We start from the raw sequence: 15,830 nt of genomic DNA, 5'->3' as shown, positions 1-15,830 counted from the left end.
AGTGTCTTAACAAGGAGGGATTTCTCAGTACTTGTACTGAAGAACTCCTTTAATCAAGTCTATACATCTACAGGGAGATCAGAGATTCACTAATGATAACTGGTTGCTTAAATGGACAAACTAAGTTGTCTGTAGACAGTCTGTGGCTGACAGGTTTGCTGTCAAATCAGATTCATGGCCTGATCTTGCATCAACTCAAACAAGCCTCCCTTCAGAGATGGTTTTGACATAGACTGAAGATTCAGTGCAAACTGCTTTGATTGAGATCAATGATGAAATGCCAAACAATTACTGATACAACTGAAGAAATCTCAGATCAGAACTACCAAAATCACCTGCTTGTACAAAGCTTTGGCTGGGGTTCAGCCACTGGAAAAATCCATGCTGCTCTAAGTATCAAATCAAGAAAAGCAAAACTTGACCTTCTGGGAAAAAGCTCCATTGTTTCAGCCCTCGGCATCAGGAACCATCATGATTGTCCTCTGCCAAGTACAGTACGTCATCTGCTCACTGGTGTAAGATGAGGCAGCTTCTCAAACTTTCCTCTACATGAAAGGACATCAAGGCCATTACACCTTAGAGGTTGACCAAAATCAATTTACTATTCCAGTGAATGTTCGACAAGCAGCTAAAGTTTACTTGATAATTGGGGAAAACTGGAGTAGCTTGGAGTGGATATAAACATTGTGGGAGGTGAAGGGTCGCATCCAACATTAATTATCAACAAGGCAGTTGCCACGATCTCCACCTTTCCATCTGCGGAGGGTAATCATAGGACAGACATTCATCTGCTAAATATCATATTGATGCTTCCTTCCCCCCCTCTTCTCAATGCTGACCCTCGCTGGGTTACAGGTTCCACAAGGGCTAGGCATCCTCTAGTAACTTACGCAAATAGCCATTCAGCATATGTGAGTCTAAATAGAGTGTGTTAGCTATTTAATCATGAAGGATATCTATCGCAACTGAATTGGATCCTGTACTCATACCAACTTCCACACACATGCACTTTCCATCAGGGGTCACCATGTAGCAACAGGAGCAAGAACCCTGGTTGACATCCCCCCCCCCCCCAACCCAGGCCAGTGCTGACATTCCTACTGTTAATCTGGCTGAGATTGGTTAACGCAGAACAGACCAGGAATTGAACCTGGGACCTTCCTGTCTGTGTGGCTCAGATGCACAAAGTATTATGACTACCCAGTCAGGTTAGTACTCTGCTCAGCAGCAATAATAATTCCATTCTTTCTTTAAACAATATCTTTTTAATTAAAGGTTGGTTCAAACAGTTTTACAAAACACCTCCATTACACTCTAATTCATGGACTCAGGCAATGCACCTACTCAGCCCATAACACAAGCTACTGGTGCATCTGTGTAGGAATGCTGTGCAGATTTCACACAAGACCACTGTATTAGAGATGGAAGCTTCTGATATGAACAGAAGTCATTCTGAGGGGAAGAAACCTGGTTTAAGTACAGCTTTCCAAAGCTGATTCAATCACCTGTATTCCTCACAACAGTAATTTCAGCACAGAAGCAAGTTTTACAAAATTCTACTGGCTCACATTAAATTGACTGTTGTCGGAATTTGTCCAGATCATTTTAAAACTTTTTCCTTCCACTGAAAAAGATTGGCTTTCAAATTTAGAATCTTAATACAAGAGTGTTGAATGCCAATTTTGTTTTACACACCACCATTTTGTAAAAATATAAATGTGTTGGATTTGTACCTAAGCATTACTCTAGTGCCAGGCAATCTGTGGGGGTAGGGGAAAGAGGGGGGAATCTCAATTCTAACTGCAGCTCCAGCTATTTAATCAAACTGCTGAAGAAAGCTAGATAGCATTAAGTAGGTTACTGCAAATCATTTTGGTAATGCTGGAAAGAAATGACGACAAATCAAACAGATACTTTGGAACCAGCCATAAGGGACACAGCGAGGAAAACACAAGAGAATCAGAGATCTAGAACAATTTGTAACAGTAGCTATAAAAGATCCAGTGTAAGACCCTTCACTGCTGCTCAAAAAAGTTCATATCTTTATATTTCAGCAGGTGGCAGCAGCAGACCCCTTGTGTTTCAGTGCCTGATGACCTGGTTGTTGCTGTCAGGAAACTGCTCTCCCTCACTTGCCCAGCAGTTCTGCTGAAATCTCAGATTCCCTCCTTTCAAATTAATTTTATAATTCATACTTACACAAACATTCTGTATGAAAAATAGAGAAGTTGGTTTGTTCACTGCAAGTTCAGAATTCCTGCTCTACTCAAACTGCCAGTTGCATCTCAGGGGTTAAAAATCATTACTATAGGGACAGAGAGCAGTGACAACTCCCAGGACAAGGCCCTCAGAGGCTGTGCAGATAACTGAGTCCCAAAGGAATCCCCTCTGTTCATGCAGAATAGTTAAACGTAACATATGTTGCTACCAGAGACCACCCTGCTGTTTGACAAGCCCAGGAGGTAAATATAAACAATAAAAAGGAACATTTTGAAATTAAATTCCCAATAAATTTTTCTGAACTTTATCACTTGCTTCAAACACTGCATAAACTCCTGAATCATGAAAAAGGTAACAAGCTTTAAAAAAAATACAGCTGGTCCCAGCCCCTAACATTGAACATACTAAACTTGTAACTAAAAGTTGATCAGGTCTTGAGTACTTCTTAATCTAAGTTGACCCTTTGATGCAGTACCAAGGGAGCCTGCTCTATCAGTCTTGCTAGCTTTCAGACAAGACATTAAATCCAGGCCAGGTCTGCCTTTTTAAGTGGATGTTAAAGATTCCATGGTGCTATTCAAAGAGCAGGAAGTTTTTCCAGAGTCCAGCCAACATTCATCCCTCAACCACCAACACAAACAAGTTAACTGGTCATCTGTCTCATTTACAAAGTTGTGAAACTTTGTTGTGTGCAAATTGTCTTTGCCTACATAACAAGTGACTCCACTTCAAAAGTATTTCATTGGAATATGAAGTATTTTGGGACATCCTGAGGACATTATAATATTCTATTTAAATGTAAGTTCTTTTTTTAAACAGATTTCTCTCCCTAAATCTGCTAGGATAGTAAACCTTACATTTTGCAAAAAGAGGGGGATTGGATGGTGCACAGGGTCAGTCACTGACCTTTCATCTTAGGTCCTAGGCTGATGGAGTAAGTCTCCCAATATCTGCAGGCTATAAAGGTGCCATATGAAATAAGTTTGGCCATTCCAAGTAGGCAATGGTATACAGCAAAAGAAACTGCCTTTCGTCAGTAAGTTGACAATCCCATTCAGAGAGGCCACAGAATCCTGACTGGGGTAATGGAAAACTACTATATTGGTGTAATTGGGGGTGCTCTTCTGAGGCTGGGACAATGTAGAGGGTACCCGTGCTGTACCTGACCTGCGAGCTAGGTGTCCAAAATGGAAAGTGGTCCACTCTAATGTTGACAAGCACAAAATTCAGGAATTTTTTTTTAAACTGCAGCAAAAATTATATTAAGCAAAGCTGTGAAGCCAAAGGTGGCACAACAATTTAAATTGTTGACAGATAAACCCGTACACCAGAGAAAATACTTCCTGTTTGCATTCTTGATTAAAATTGGTAGAGGAAAAAGAAACCAATGCGGCCCTTAACCGCTCTGTTTAATATATCGATGGGCAGAACGTTCACAGGGAATCAAGAATAGTCACTGAATAAAGAGCTCACAGGCTTCAAGTAACATCACAACTTCCCTCTAGTGTTTGGAATTGTTTTGTACAAATTTGTATTGATGTTGAGTTTCACAACAGCTGAATATGTGAAATCATCAGATCTCATGGTAGCAACTGATCGCAGCAACTGATCGCAAGAAGCAAGAGACAATATTTAGGTAGTCTCCAAAAACAATTGGTTAAATGGCCAAGTGTTTTTTTTAACCATACTGAAATCAGGCCACTCGGACAGGTCAGACATGCAAAATGGAAAGGCTATGTACCGATAGTCAGGATACCAATACAGCCAGGTGTCTGAAACAGGGAAACCCATTACTATAATTGAGTCTCTGAACCAAACTACACCTGTGGAGTCTGTTTGTCCAAAATGATGTGGACACATTCTCCCCTTAGAAACACACCTCATTTATCCAAATCCTGAGAGCTTAGGCACAGGTTGGCAGAGCAAAAGATTAAGGGCCCTCAAGTGTATACAGGGATATTTGCTGCAGCGTAACTAGCTAAAACTGCACAACTCGCAAGCATGGAGTACTAGAGAGGTTCCCACTCTTTGTGCAGGACCACCCTGGCCATAAGGGTTTTCTGAAGATCAGTGGGAAAAATCCCAACCCCCAACAAAGATCTACCCAATCAGGTCCCAATAGTGAGAAAGGCTGGTCAATCATCAACAATGCCCTGGAGTACTGTGGACCTGCCTGGTTCAACTATCAGATTACCAACTCTGCTACAGAGGGTTTACTGGTTCAAAACTTCCATCACCAGCATATCATCCTGGAACCACCTCGACTGCAAAGAGACCTCGCTTACCTTCTCCCTCAACTGACACATTAACTGCATAACACGGGTTAGATAATAAAAGAAAAGTTTAGGAATCAGTGGAAGGATAAGCTGGAACCAGATTTGAATAGCTAACTTTTGGGGATGAAAGTATTGCATAGAATTTAATGTTCCTTGAATCAATAATATGATTAGGTGATTAGGAAAGAGGCTGACATAAATAACACCACAGCTGTGGTTTTACTTGGGGAAAATCACAAATACAAAATACATCTGCACCATAAACCTCATCAAACCAGGGCATGAATTCAATGAATTGAGGCATGAAAAGGATTCACCAGATATGTACCGACATATCAACAGTCTTGTCATATACCTGGAGCACATCAAAAAGTGAAAAGTTTTTCACCAGCTACATTTACTTGATTTTGAGTTTGAGCAGCATTTTAGTTCATCCTTACATTAACTAAAATCTGTAGAAAATAGATCAAAGCAGCAGGTCTGGCAAAAGGACCATATCTGTGCAATTTAAAGCCCTGTTACTGCCTTCAACACATTTGTAGCCTTGGGCAGCAGTGCACCACTGCATTCATTCTCTGCAGCCGAAACCTTCCAGCAAATCACAGCATTCAAAGCCCTCTCCAGAGTGACTTCCCTACATGCTACAGGGACTGCTCAGATTTCTCTGGTTTCAGGGTCAAGTGTCAACACTTTTTTTAAAAAAATGCAGTTCAGTAATTTAAAGGATCTGGCATTCATAGAGAAACCAAAACAGCATAAAAATCAGATCAGGTCTTTGTAGACTGTGTCACATTATATAAAATGTCACGCATTATAAAGACGCATTTGGTTGCAGCAGACTGCAAACCACCACATGCACAAAGACAGCTCAGGAAGCAGGTTTACAATGTGAACTGCTGTATCCATTAGCTGCCATGTACATGTGTATGTGCGCAGGGCTGGAAGCAGTTCCTCTATATTTCTGACTCCAGATAAACTTTATGTGGTCACACAAATGCACCTTTGTCTGAAAGCCTGTATTTACTGCCATGTGGTCTTGAAAGATGTAATTCTTCCTTTCTACTGCACTTGGACTAAATCTTACACAAGTTCTTCCACCCTTTGTGATCAACACTTAGTTAGATTTGAACAATTAGTGAAGTCTATGGTGCAAGAACAGTGCATTACACCACAAACTGTCCTACTTTCCAAGGCAATGGCACTCATAATACTGTGGGGTCTGCTCACGCCTGCCTTACTCTCCCCTCCGGCCCTAAATACAGCTCCTGTTCCATGTGTTCATGGGCTTCAAACACAGTCTGCCTGGTGTGGGATGTTGCCAGAGCTGGGGTTCAGTGCTGTTACCTCTCCTCTTACTATCAAGTGTGAGAGAGAGCGGAGAGGGAGAGGGAGAGGGACACACACACACACACCCAGGGTGCCACATTTGAACTAGGACCTCAGTGTGTGGGGGAATTACAGGTACAGCCCACCACTCCTTGGTGCAACGCACTGGAGCAATCCCGAAAGCAACGTTGCTGCTGGGAACTGTGGCTTGCAACAGAATGTCAGCAAATGATAGTGTCTTGGAGTCTGTGCAAGATTGAAAAATCAGCACAAAAATAATGGCGAAATAAAGTAAGTAGTTCAGGAAAATTCCCCGGCTGCAAGTTTGCAGCTCAGTACCCATTTCCCCCGACAACTTCATTCTGATCCTAGCCTTGGAAACATAGTTCGACAATAACTGGCAGTAAACTCTAACTTAGCTGATGATGGAATTACATGTAATATGACAAGTAAAAAAAAGTCTCAATATTATTTCATTAAAACAGGAAGCTGTTTATGGCTCAACTGGACGCCCATACAGAACGGATGAGCAAGGGCATCAGTTAAATCGCCTTAACTGATAGACTGGGAAAGGTGGAGAAAATACCAGAAAAGAAATGTAATTCCTGCAAATGTCTCTTAACAAGTTCCTTTAGTCACTGAAAAAAGCTAATTGAAGCCGGTGGGATGTGTGAGGTTCTCGATTAAACTATGACAGTTGTACCAACTAGCTCCCTGATATAGCCATTAAAATATACAGAAACGCCAGCTCCTGTTGTGCCCGGACTGAAATGAGGCAGACAGCTTTCCAAGTCAGAAAACAGGCAGACTTTCATGTAGTAAGCGATTAGCACAAGGTTTCTCTGATTACTACCACACTCAGTCAGTTTTCAGAAACAAAAAAGACCTCTTTTCCTTTGGATTCACTCTATCCCGTTTTACCAGCTGGGTGACGAAAGACTTGAGAGATGTAAGCCCCACAACTGTCTCAAGCATCTCTACATAAGGTCATTAAGACAACAACTTCAGAAACACCAACATTCCTTGGTTCACTGCCTCTTCCCCCCTCCAAGCAGTGGGAGAGGTACACTGACGACTTAGTGCCCCCTTCTACAATGGGACAGGTACAATGAGGACTTAGTGCTCCCTCCCCATAATCGGACAGGTATACGCCATGCTTAATGCCCCCCCCATCCACAGTGGGACAGGCACGGTGACAAGGACCAATTCTGTCCATGCCTATACTTCTCTTTCTCAATACAACAGCTACACTGTTTCTCTTTAAAAATAAATTAGTTTATAAACTGCAGTAAAGAAAAAGTTTAAATTCTATACGGCACCTTTCATTGACCAGAATGTATGTATCAACTCAACTGGCTTTGGAGTCAGCATGTGCAATTTTTGGAGTGTTTGGTTTATGTCAATTAGCTGATCTGGTAAAGAATCTTCACTGAGCAGATTAAAGGTTGCGACCAAAACATTGAAATCGCAAAATGAACCATCTCAATGAAGTGGGCATTAGCTCCTATTGATAAGCTGCAACTTCAAACCAGGCACTGCAGACTCCCATAGACTCATTGCGCCACTATCAATGCAGCTGCATTTGTTTATAGTAAGATCTCACCTAGCTAAAGCACGTTTGCTAACCTGTAGCATACGACACACGAGTTACTGCAATGGGTGGAAATATTCACGCGCCATTTCCTTATCCAGTCAGTATTGAAGGCAGCAGAAGCTTTTGAGAACATAGCAAGAATCAAATTAAGACAGATCAGTCCGAATGTAACAAACTCACTGGAATGGAGTAAAATCTGTGTTTTAACAAGCAAACTTTAAACCATTTCCAGAGTAGTTTTACAGATAAATGTTTTTTTGAATTCACAGCTTATGGGTGTGCATCAGGCAATGTGAAATACCTTGAGGCGGTGCATTATCTCTTAGCTCGCACAAAATACAACGCATTGGTTTTTGGATAGTACTTCACATTCTGTTTCTTGTCCATCAGCCCCCCAAAAATGATCAACTCGCCCCGGCCTTGCACCACAGTGTGGAGGCTGGTTTCTGGCGGGCCTACAACTGAGCCACTGTTGAATATTTTCCAACTGACTCTTCCCTTCTCTTTTGCATCTTTTATATCCAACACATACATTTGCATTGGCTTGCAGTTCATGCTCTGGTACAAGGGCTTCCCTACATTTAGGGACTGAGGTGGGTGGTGGCCTAACCGGCGTGCAATTGGTGGCAGAGTATGTCCATCTGCCTGGGCGGGCCCAGGGCGTTGTGGTACATCAGTACTGTTTGAACTTTGACCGTGGTTTCCTGGCAACACAGATAAAGGAGCTGAACTTGGGCTAGATGGCACAACAGACGTTGAACCTTGTGGTAAGAAATCCTTCACGGCCTCCAGTCCTCTTCGGAGTGCTTCTGGTGAGACTGGGCCTTGAGAAAGACTTGTAATGTGAGGTGGTGTGTGAATTCCATTTGTCTGCTCTGGAGCATTCCCAACACTAATCTCAGTTCCTGGACTTGTCCCATTTCCCTCTTCTCCATGGTTGCTGCTGGAAGAGGGCTTTGAGTCCCAGTTTACAGAGTCCAGAGACCTATATGTATCTAATCCTGAATCTACTTTCTGTTCCATTGGTGCACTTTGCCTAGTGACATGCGGAAGTCCTCCAATTGAACCTCGAAGATCGTAACCCTCCACCATAGCCGATGTGACAGGGGATCCTGGTTGCACTGGACTGTCCAAAGAACCAGCTAAGGATCCTGGGGATAACGTCCCACCATTTAAAACTGGTGACCTCTCCCCTTTGGCTGGAGATAGGCTGCCTTCCCGAGAACCAGATGTTGTCGGCCTGTGTGTCCTTGGCCGCAATGTACCCCAGCGCCCATTCACACACGGAACTTCTTCGGTACTCCGTACTGGGGACTGTGACCGATGTTCTCTCATTTCTGCACCGAGGGCTGGTGGTGTGGCACTGATAGGAGATGGGCGAGAATGCAAGCTGGGACTGAGAGGGGCTCGACCACTGGGTGCCTGGCTGAACACTACCACACACTGTCCAACCTAGAAATTAAATGAGAATGATTACTCAACCTTGTTCATATTTACCATGAACATTTTAAAATAATCTGTTAAACACAACAAATCCCATTTAAAAAATGAAATTTTACACAAACATAATTATCTCCCCGCCTCCCCCAACCGATGGATTAGACAACACTACAGAAAATTATTTTCATTTCCTTCTTGCCTCAGCACCAAGTTCACTCTCCTTCCCCCCACAACCTCACTTCAATCTGCAATTCTTTAGCCTGGTGTGCAATCACTGTGCTGGGTGGCAGTCTATTCAATCGAGTCCACAGTCACTGTGCTGGGTCGCAGACTGTACAATCGAGTCCACAGTCACTGTGCTGGGTGGCAGTCTATTCAATCAAGTCCACAGTCACTGTGCTGAGTGGCAGACTATACAATCGAGTCCACAGTCACTCTGCTGAGTGGCAGACTGTACAATCGAGTCCACAGTCACTGTGCTGGGTGGAAGACTATTTAGCCAAATCCATAGTTATTGTGCTGGGTGGCAATCTGTTCAAAATAATCCATTTTCGCTGTGGTGTGTGTAAGTTAATGCTGATTGTGAGCAGTTACTTCCTTTGGTATACTTAGCTCAAATTCACATCCTCCAATTTAACATATAGAATCTCTATACCACCTAGCACCTCAGGGATCCCCTTCATGATTTAAACATTTAGTTCATGATCTTCTCTTTTAGGGGTCTTTTCTACAGCAAGAACAGATGCAGCTGTATAAAGTGTCAGTATAACATGCTGAGCCTCGCACTCTATGGAACACATATAACGTGGTGACACTATCAATTACTTTTTTGCTGCTGATTCTAACTTCTACTTAACAACCTTGTCTACTTTTAGCCCTAATATGCACTGCTCAATATTAAATATAATTTGCCAGACGATTGTTGCCTCTGATTATTCACCTCCTTGAAAAGGGTTACTAGAATCATAGAAAGGTTACAGTATGGAAGGAGGCCATTCGGCCCATCGAGTCCACACCGGCTCTGTGCAAGAGCATTCCAGCTAGTCCCACTCTCCCACCCTATCTCTGTAGCCCTGCAAATTTTTTACTTTCAAGTACTTATCCAGTTCTCTTTTGAGGGCCATGATTGAATCTGCCTCCACCACCCCCTCGGGCAGTGCATTCCAGATCCTAACCACTCGCCATGTAAAAAAGTTTTTCCTCATGTCACCTTCAGTTCTTTTGCCAATCACCTTAAATCTATGCCCTCTGGATCTTGACCTTCCGCCAATGGGAACAGTTTCTTTCTATCTATTGTCTAGACCCTTCATAATTTTGAATACCTCTATTAAATCTCCTCACAACCTTCTCTGTTCCAAGGAGAATAGCCTAGCTTCTCCAGTCTATCATCGTAACTAAAGTTCCTCATCCCTGGAATCAGTCTAGTAAATCTCTTCTGCGCCCTCTCTAAGGCCTTCACATCTTTCCTAAAGTGCGGTGCCCAGAACTGGACACAATACTCCAGTTGTGGCCAAACCAGTGTTTTATAAAGGTTCATCATGACTTCCTTACTTTTGCACTCTATGCTTCTATTTATAAAGCCCAGGATCCCGTATGCTTTTTAACCACTTTCTCAACCTGCCCTGACACCTTCAACGATTTGTGCACATATACCCCCAGATCTCTCTGTTCCTGTATCCCTTTTAGAATTGTGCCCTCTAGTTTGTATTGCCTCTCCTCATTCTTCCTACTGAAATGTATCACTTTGCATTTTTCTGCATTAAATTTCATCTGCCACATGTCCACCCATGCCACCAGCCTATCTATATTCTCTTGAAGTCTATCCTCATTGTTCACTACCCTTCCAAGTTTTGTGTCATCTGGAAATTTTGAAATTGTGCCCTGTACACCCAAGTCCAAGTCATTAATATATATCAAGAAAAGCAGTGGTCCCAGCACTGACCCCTGGGGAACACCACTATACACCTCCCTTCAGTTAGGAAGAACAACCGTTCACCACTACTCTGTCTCCTGTCACTTGGCCAATTCTGTATCCATGTTGCTATTGCCCCCTTTATTCCATGGGCCGCAATCTTGATGACAAGCCTACCATACGGTACTTTATCAAATGCCTTTTGAAAGTCCATATACACCACATCAACTGCACTGCCCTGCATTACATCTACCCTCTCTGTTACCTCATCAAAAAACTTTATCAGGTTAGTTAAACACAATTTGCCTGTAACAAATCCGTGCTGGCTTTCCCTAATCAATCCACACTCGTCCAAGTGACTGTTAATTCTGTCCCGGATTATCATTTCTAAAAGTTTCCCCACCACCAAGGTTAAACTGACTGGCCTATAGTTTTTTTTTATAACTTATAACAAATAACTACTTACACAAACTGTGTAAACTCAGGTTCAATTTACAATACCTATATTAAAATCATTATTATGAACCACAGTTGCTCAGTCTTGAACTTGGGATACTTCCCATTGATAACTACCCTTCATTCCACCACTGCACCCTCTACTTCCACTGTCCCTTATTTGAATATTCCTAGATACATCCCATCTGCAGCTGCTGCTTTACAAACCTTCAAATGTTCTAGCTTCCCTTCTCCTCAGGTTTCTCCCCTCTCGAAGGCACTGACTCCTCCCTGGAATATGGTTCCACAGGTGCCGGCAGCCTCTAGTGGCTATTGTTCATATGTGGGCCTGGGCAGCGAGTGACATTTTCAAAGAACGAGGAAGACTTTACAAGGTAGGTAATCTCAATTTCTTCCTCATTCAGCTTCCTTTACATGTCACTGGGTTCTAACCTGACAAAACCTCAAGAGGATCTCTGGGTTTGAATGAGATACCAGATCTAGTGAATTGTTAGTCTGCTGATATATCTGAATATTATTTGGAGGATTGTTCTACCTGGAAGCTGTCCAGGAATATTTTTGAGATTTGCTTGGGAAGTGTCTGTATCTAGAATGATCTTGAAGGCTTTTCTCATGCAGCACCAGGCAGAAACAATGCAGATCCCTTTCACTAGCCATTTGCTTAGAGATGACATTATAACCATAAGTGTCCCATGGTACACAAACAACTATCATATGATGGTCTTTTAGTCCTTTAGAGCAAGACAAGGCTTTAACATCCACACACTAGAACCTCCAATAAAAACTGTTTCCAGTGCACCAGTACAAAAAAAAGGCAGAGTGAGATCTTGCCCCTTAAAGTGAAACGCACAGACCAAGCTTTACGGATTGTTCCGTTTCAGCAGCTTATGGAGAAGAACAAAAAAAGGAATAATGCAAGAGAAAACAAATGACTTTTAGAAAATGAAAAAAAAATTGAGCTGTGGTTTTTACAGTACCCAGGTTTAATGGAAAATGAGATGAGACTTCTGCAGTGCATTAACACACCTCCCATCCCAAAGCTATCTGGATAACTGTTGCTCATGGTGAGGAATGATGAATTCAAACGGAGGGTACGCATCAGTTTGTGTATATAGAGACTGACCCCTGTCAGAGGTGGAAGGTTCTTGTCATGATTAGATTTTCATACCCTCTCAACGAGGGATAAGTCAATGGGTGATCTCTTGCAAAGCAACCATGATAGGATAGTGAATGGCTGCAATAAAAGTTGGTTTCATACCAGGGTGCCACCATAGCATTGTAAATACCGATTTTCCCCATCTCTCCGCAAGGTGCTGACTCCTGGCTGGGGTACAGCTCCACAGGTGCAGGTCATTCTTCAGTACATTACCCAAGAGGTCATTCCATGTGTGAGCCTAGGCAGTGAGTAATGGCAGGCTATTCAACCACAGTGACTTGACCATTGATGCTGAAGTATGTGCACTTCTAGCAGGGATCATTGCATTGTAATCCAAGGCAAAGACCGTGGCTAATTTTCCCTTCGTTAACCCAGAAGTGCAGTGATCTACCAACCCCAGCTGAGATCAACTAACTTAGCACAGATCGGGAATGAAACCCAGTTCTTGGCCTGTTCTCAGTTACTCATGGGATTAACTAGCTGAGCCATCTAACCTCCACGTTTAACACAAAAACTTATTGTGAAGTCTTACCCTGCAGGCCGGATGGCACCATAGTTCTGGAGCCCCATGCTCCTCATTCTCCACTTTTAGCTGTTGCCATGTCCAAGGGGTCCTGTTCATGTGTAACAGCCAGGCATCCTTAAACAGCTGTTTCGGAACAGCAATTCAACAAGTTAATGTATACACAAAGGCATGCTGACTTGCTCATTTAGTATTGTGGACACAATCAGCCATTAATTAACATATAGCGCATACCACCCTCAGCCCCAACCATCATAGCTGGGGGCAGTCTACCAAGTTCATCATCAAGCGGAGGATTATATTCATAAAGTACTGAAGTGTAGCCTTTTAAATAGGATACAGTTCTTCCATGTTACTGAGATACACCCCTTACATGTGCACAAGTTGAACATGCACAATTCTATGCATATGTTCTATTTAGGGGATGACACTGCAGAAGTTTGGTTAAAATCTGTACATTCTCCAGGTTTCTACAAATCCCAATAGAATCTGAAATCAAATATATCTTTTCATGGCTGTTTCTAGTATCATCAAATAGCACTTATGCTGTCACGCATTAAAAGCCAGCAAAGTAGGACTGTAAACTATCTTTAAGTATAATACTGTAGCCCACAGATCTATAACAAAGCTGATGGCACTGTACGCTTACATCACTATTAGGGTCCCTGACTCGATTTCGCTCCCAACCATTTTTGTTTATTTTTGGCCAAATTTATTTTTAAGAAATCTTTTAAAAATGGTTTAAATATTACTATTCTCAAAACTAAATTTAAATTCAGAATTAGTAACAGGGCTTGAGATTACGCAGAGCTATAGTCTGTGCGTCTGCTTTTATCTAATATGTTAAAGTACAAACATATTAGCAAAAGCAGAGCCATTCAGCCTACAGAGCCTGCTCCATCTTTTTGTTAGCTGTAGCAGCTCTTAATCTTTTTAATCCCAATTTGCTGTTCTATCTCCAAATCCCTTAATATTCTTACTTCCCAAGTATCTATCTCCCTTTTAAACAACTCAATCAATTCTGCATCTAAGGCCTTCTGGGGCAGTGTGTTCTGCATTCTCACAACTCAATATGTCAAGAATTTTTCTTTCTAGATTCACTTTTAACTAAATGACTGAATCATCTTCGCCAGCCATGGAAACTCTGCATTATTGACCCATTCAAAATTTGCTCATTGCATTTACTAATTCACTGAATATCCAAATGTACAGAAAGCTTGAAACTTCTTAGAGGATCAAGTAATTGTTTTAAAGGCTGTTTTTCTTGGAATCAGAAGTAGTATTTTCTGTTCTCTACTCCCACCCCTCCCAGTTATCTATTTTGCAAAATCCAATTTGAGAATTTTCATTCAATGCTTTTTGGTTTGAGCTGAAAATCATAAACCCAAATTAACACACAGCAATCTTTGTAAATCCTCACTGCAATGCTACTGCACCAGTTGTAACTAGCCCAAACTCAAGGAGCAATAGGTCGGGAGCAGAAGTCCTAGTCTAGGCAGGAGATGCCGATACTCACTGCATTGGGTCCGCCACAGCCTCCCAGGATCAGGATAGTTTCATGATCAATAATAATCTAGAATAAAAGTTTTTTAAAAAACACAATATATTAAATTCAGGTCATTGTCCATTTGTGAATACCTCACAGAGGTTACATTACTCATGTTCTATTGACAGCTCCTTCCCAAAGATACCTTTAAAATATACATCGTTCACCTGACGAAGGAGGAAGCCTCCGAAAGCTTGTGAATTTAAAATAAAATTGCTGGACTATAACTTGGTGTTGTAAAATTGTTTACAATTTAAAATATAGGGCACGCTCCTTTGTGTGAACAAACTGACCCACTTGAATTAAAGGCAGAACTGTGTTTACTGTATGGCCACACACTAACACTGCAATCAGGACTCGTATGGTACCCGGAGCTTTGAAATTCTCTTACTTCTACAGGGATCAAAGCACGGAAGTGAAATATTCAGCATATATAATTAAACTAGTAAGAAAGAACTTATATTTATATAGATCCTTTCACAAACTCAGGACATCCCAAAGCACTTTACTGCCAATTAAGTCCTTTTGAAGTGTTTCACTGTTGTAATGTAGGGAAACACAGCAACATGTTGTGCACAGCAAGGTCCCATGAGGTAATGACCAGATAATCTGTTTTAGTGATGTTGGCCAGGACACCGAGAGAACTCCCCTGCTCCTCTTCGAATAGTGCTATGGGATCTTTTACATCCACCTGAGGAGGCAGACAGGGCCTCGGTTTAATGTCTCACCCAAAAGTCAGCACCTCCGACAGAGCAGCGCTCCCTCAGTACTGCACTGAAGTATCAGCCTAGATTTTGAGCTCAAGTGCTTGAAGTGGGACTTGAACAGACGACCCTCTGACAAGAGGTGAGAATGCTACCACTAAACCAAAGCTGACGCTTTCATACTTTAAACTATACCTGCTTTATTGGGATTGGGGGGGGGGGTTGGGAAAGAGAGGAGAAAGCACGCAGACAACAATCTGTTTTATCAGCAATGTCTCAAAACAATGATAATTTGTACTCATCATTTTTAGCAGAGACAAGACAGCGCGTGCTAAATCTGAGAGATTGAACCTGTGCTAACATATGTGGGTCAGAAAACAAGAGACATGGAAGAACAAGAGCGAGAAGGTGAAAAGACAACAGTGGAAAGGCAAGAATGGAAGAAAAGTAAATGGGAGGGACAAAAGTTAAGAATAAAACAGTAAAAGGAAACAAATTAAAGAAATTAAGCGTCACTAAGAACAAAAAGAAAAATCTTCCTGGCATTCTTATTGAAATGAAGTGAAACTAGGCTATGCCAAGGTCATGGTCAGGTCATTTTAGAACCTGTTACATCGGCACTATCCAACTGAATGAAGCCACCTGAATATAGACTTGAATTACTATCCAGTATAATA

General features: G+C 42.0%; 1 protein-coding gene across 2 annotated transcripts in view; it reads right to left on the bottom strand.

Annotated features, from left to right (window-relative positions):
- Positions 1–1,242: 1,242 nt before the first annotated feature.
- Positions 1,243–15,830, bottom strand: part of fbxo42 (F-box protein 42) — a 36,834-nt gene continuing 22,246 nt past the window's right edge. For both annotated transcript variants that reach the window (XM_067970523.1, XM_067970524.1), the window contains 3 exons: positions 14,420–14,476; positions 12,913–13,029; positions 1,243–8,868 (listed from right to left, as the gene is read on the bottom strand). In XM_067970523.1, the coding sequence (XP_067826624.1) occupies positions 7,732–8,868; positions 12,913–13,029; positions 14,420–14,476 (1,311 nt within the window). In that variant the 3' untranslated portion in view covers positions 1,243–7,731. The remainder of the gene's footprint in view (positions 8,869–12,912; positions 13,030–14,419; positions 14,477–15,830) is intronic.

This window comes from Heptranchias perlo, chromosome 32 (assembly GCF_035084215.1).
Source record: "Heptranchias perlo isolate sHepPer1 chromosome 32, sHepPer1.hap1, whole genome shotgun sequence".
Classification (NCBI taxonomy): Eukaryota; Metazoa; Chordata; class Chondrichthyes; order Hexanchiformes; family Hexanchidae; genus Heptranchias; species Heptranchias perlo.
Note: the sequence above shows the minus strand (reverse complement) of the source record. Positions and strands in the feature narration are given on the sequence as shown.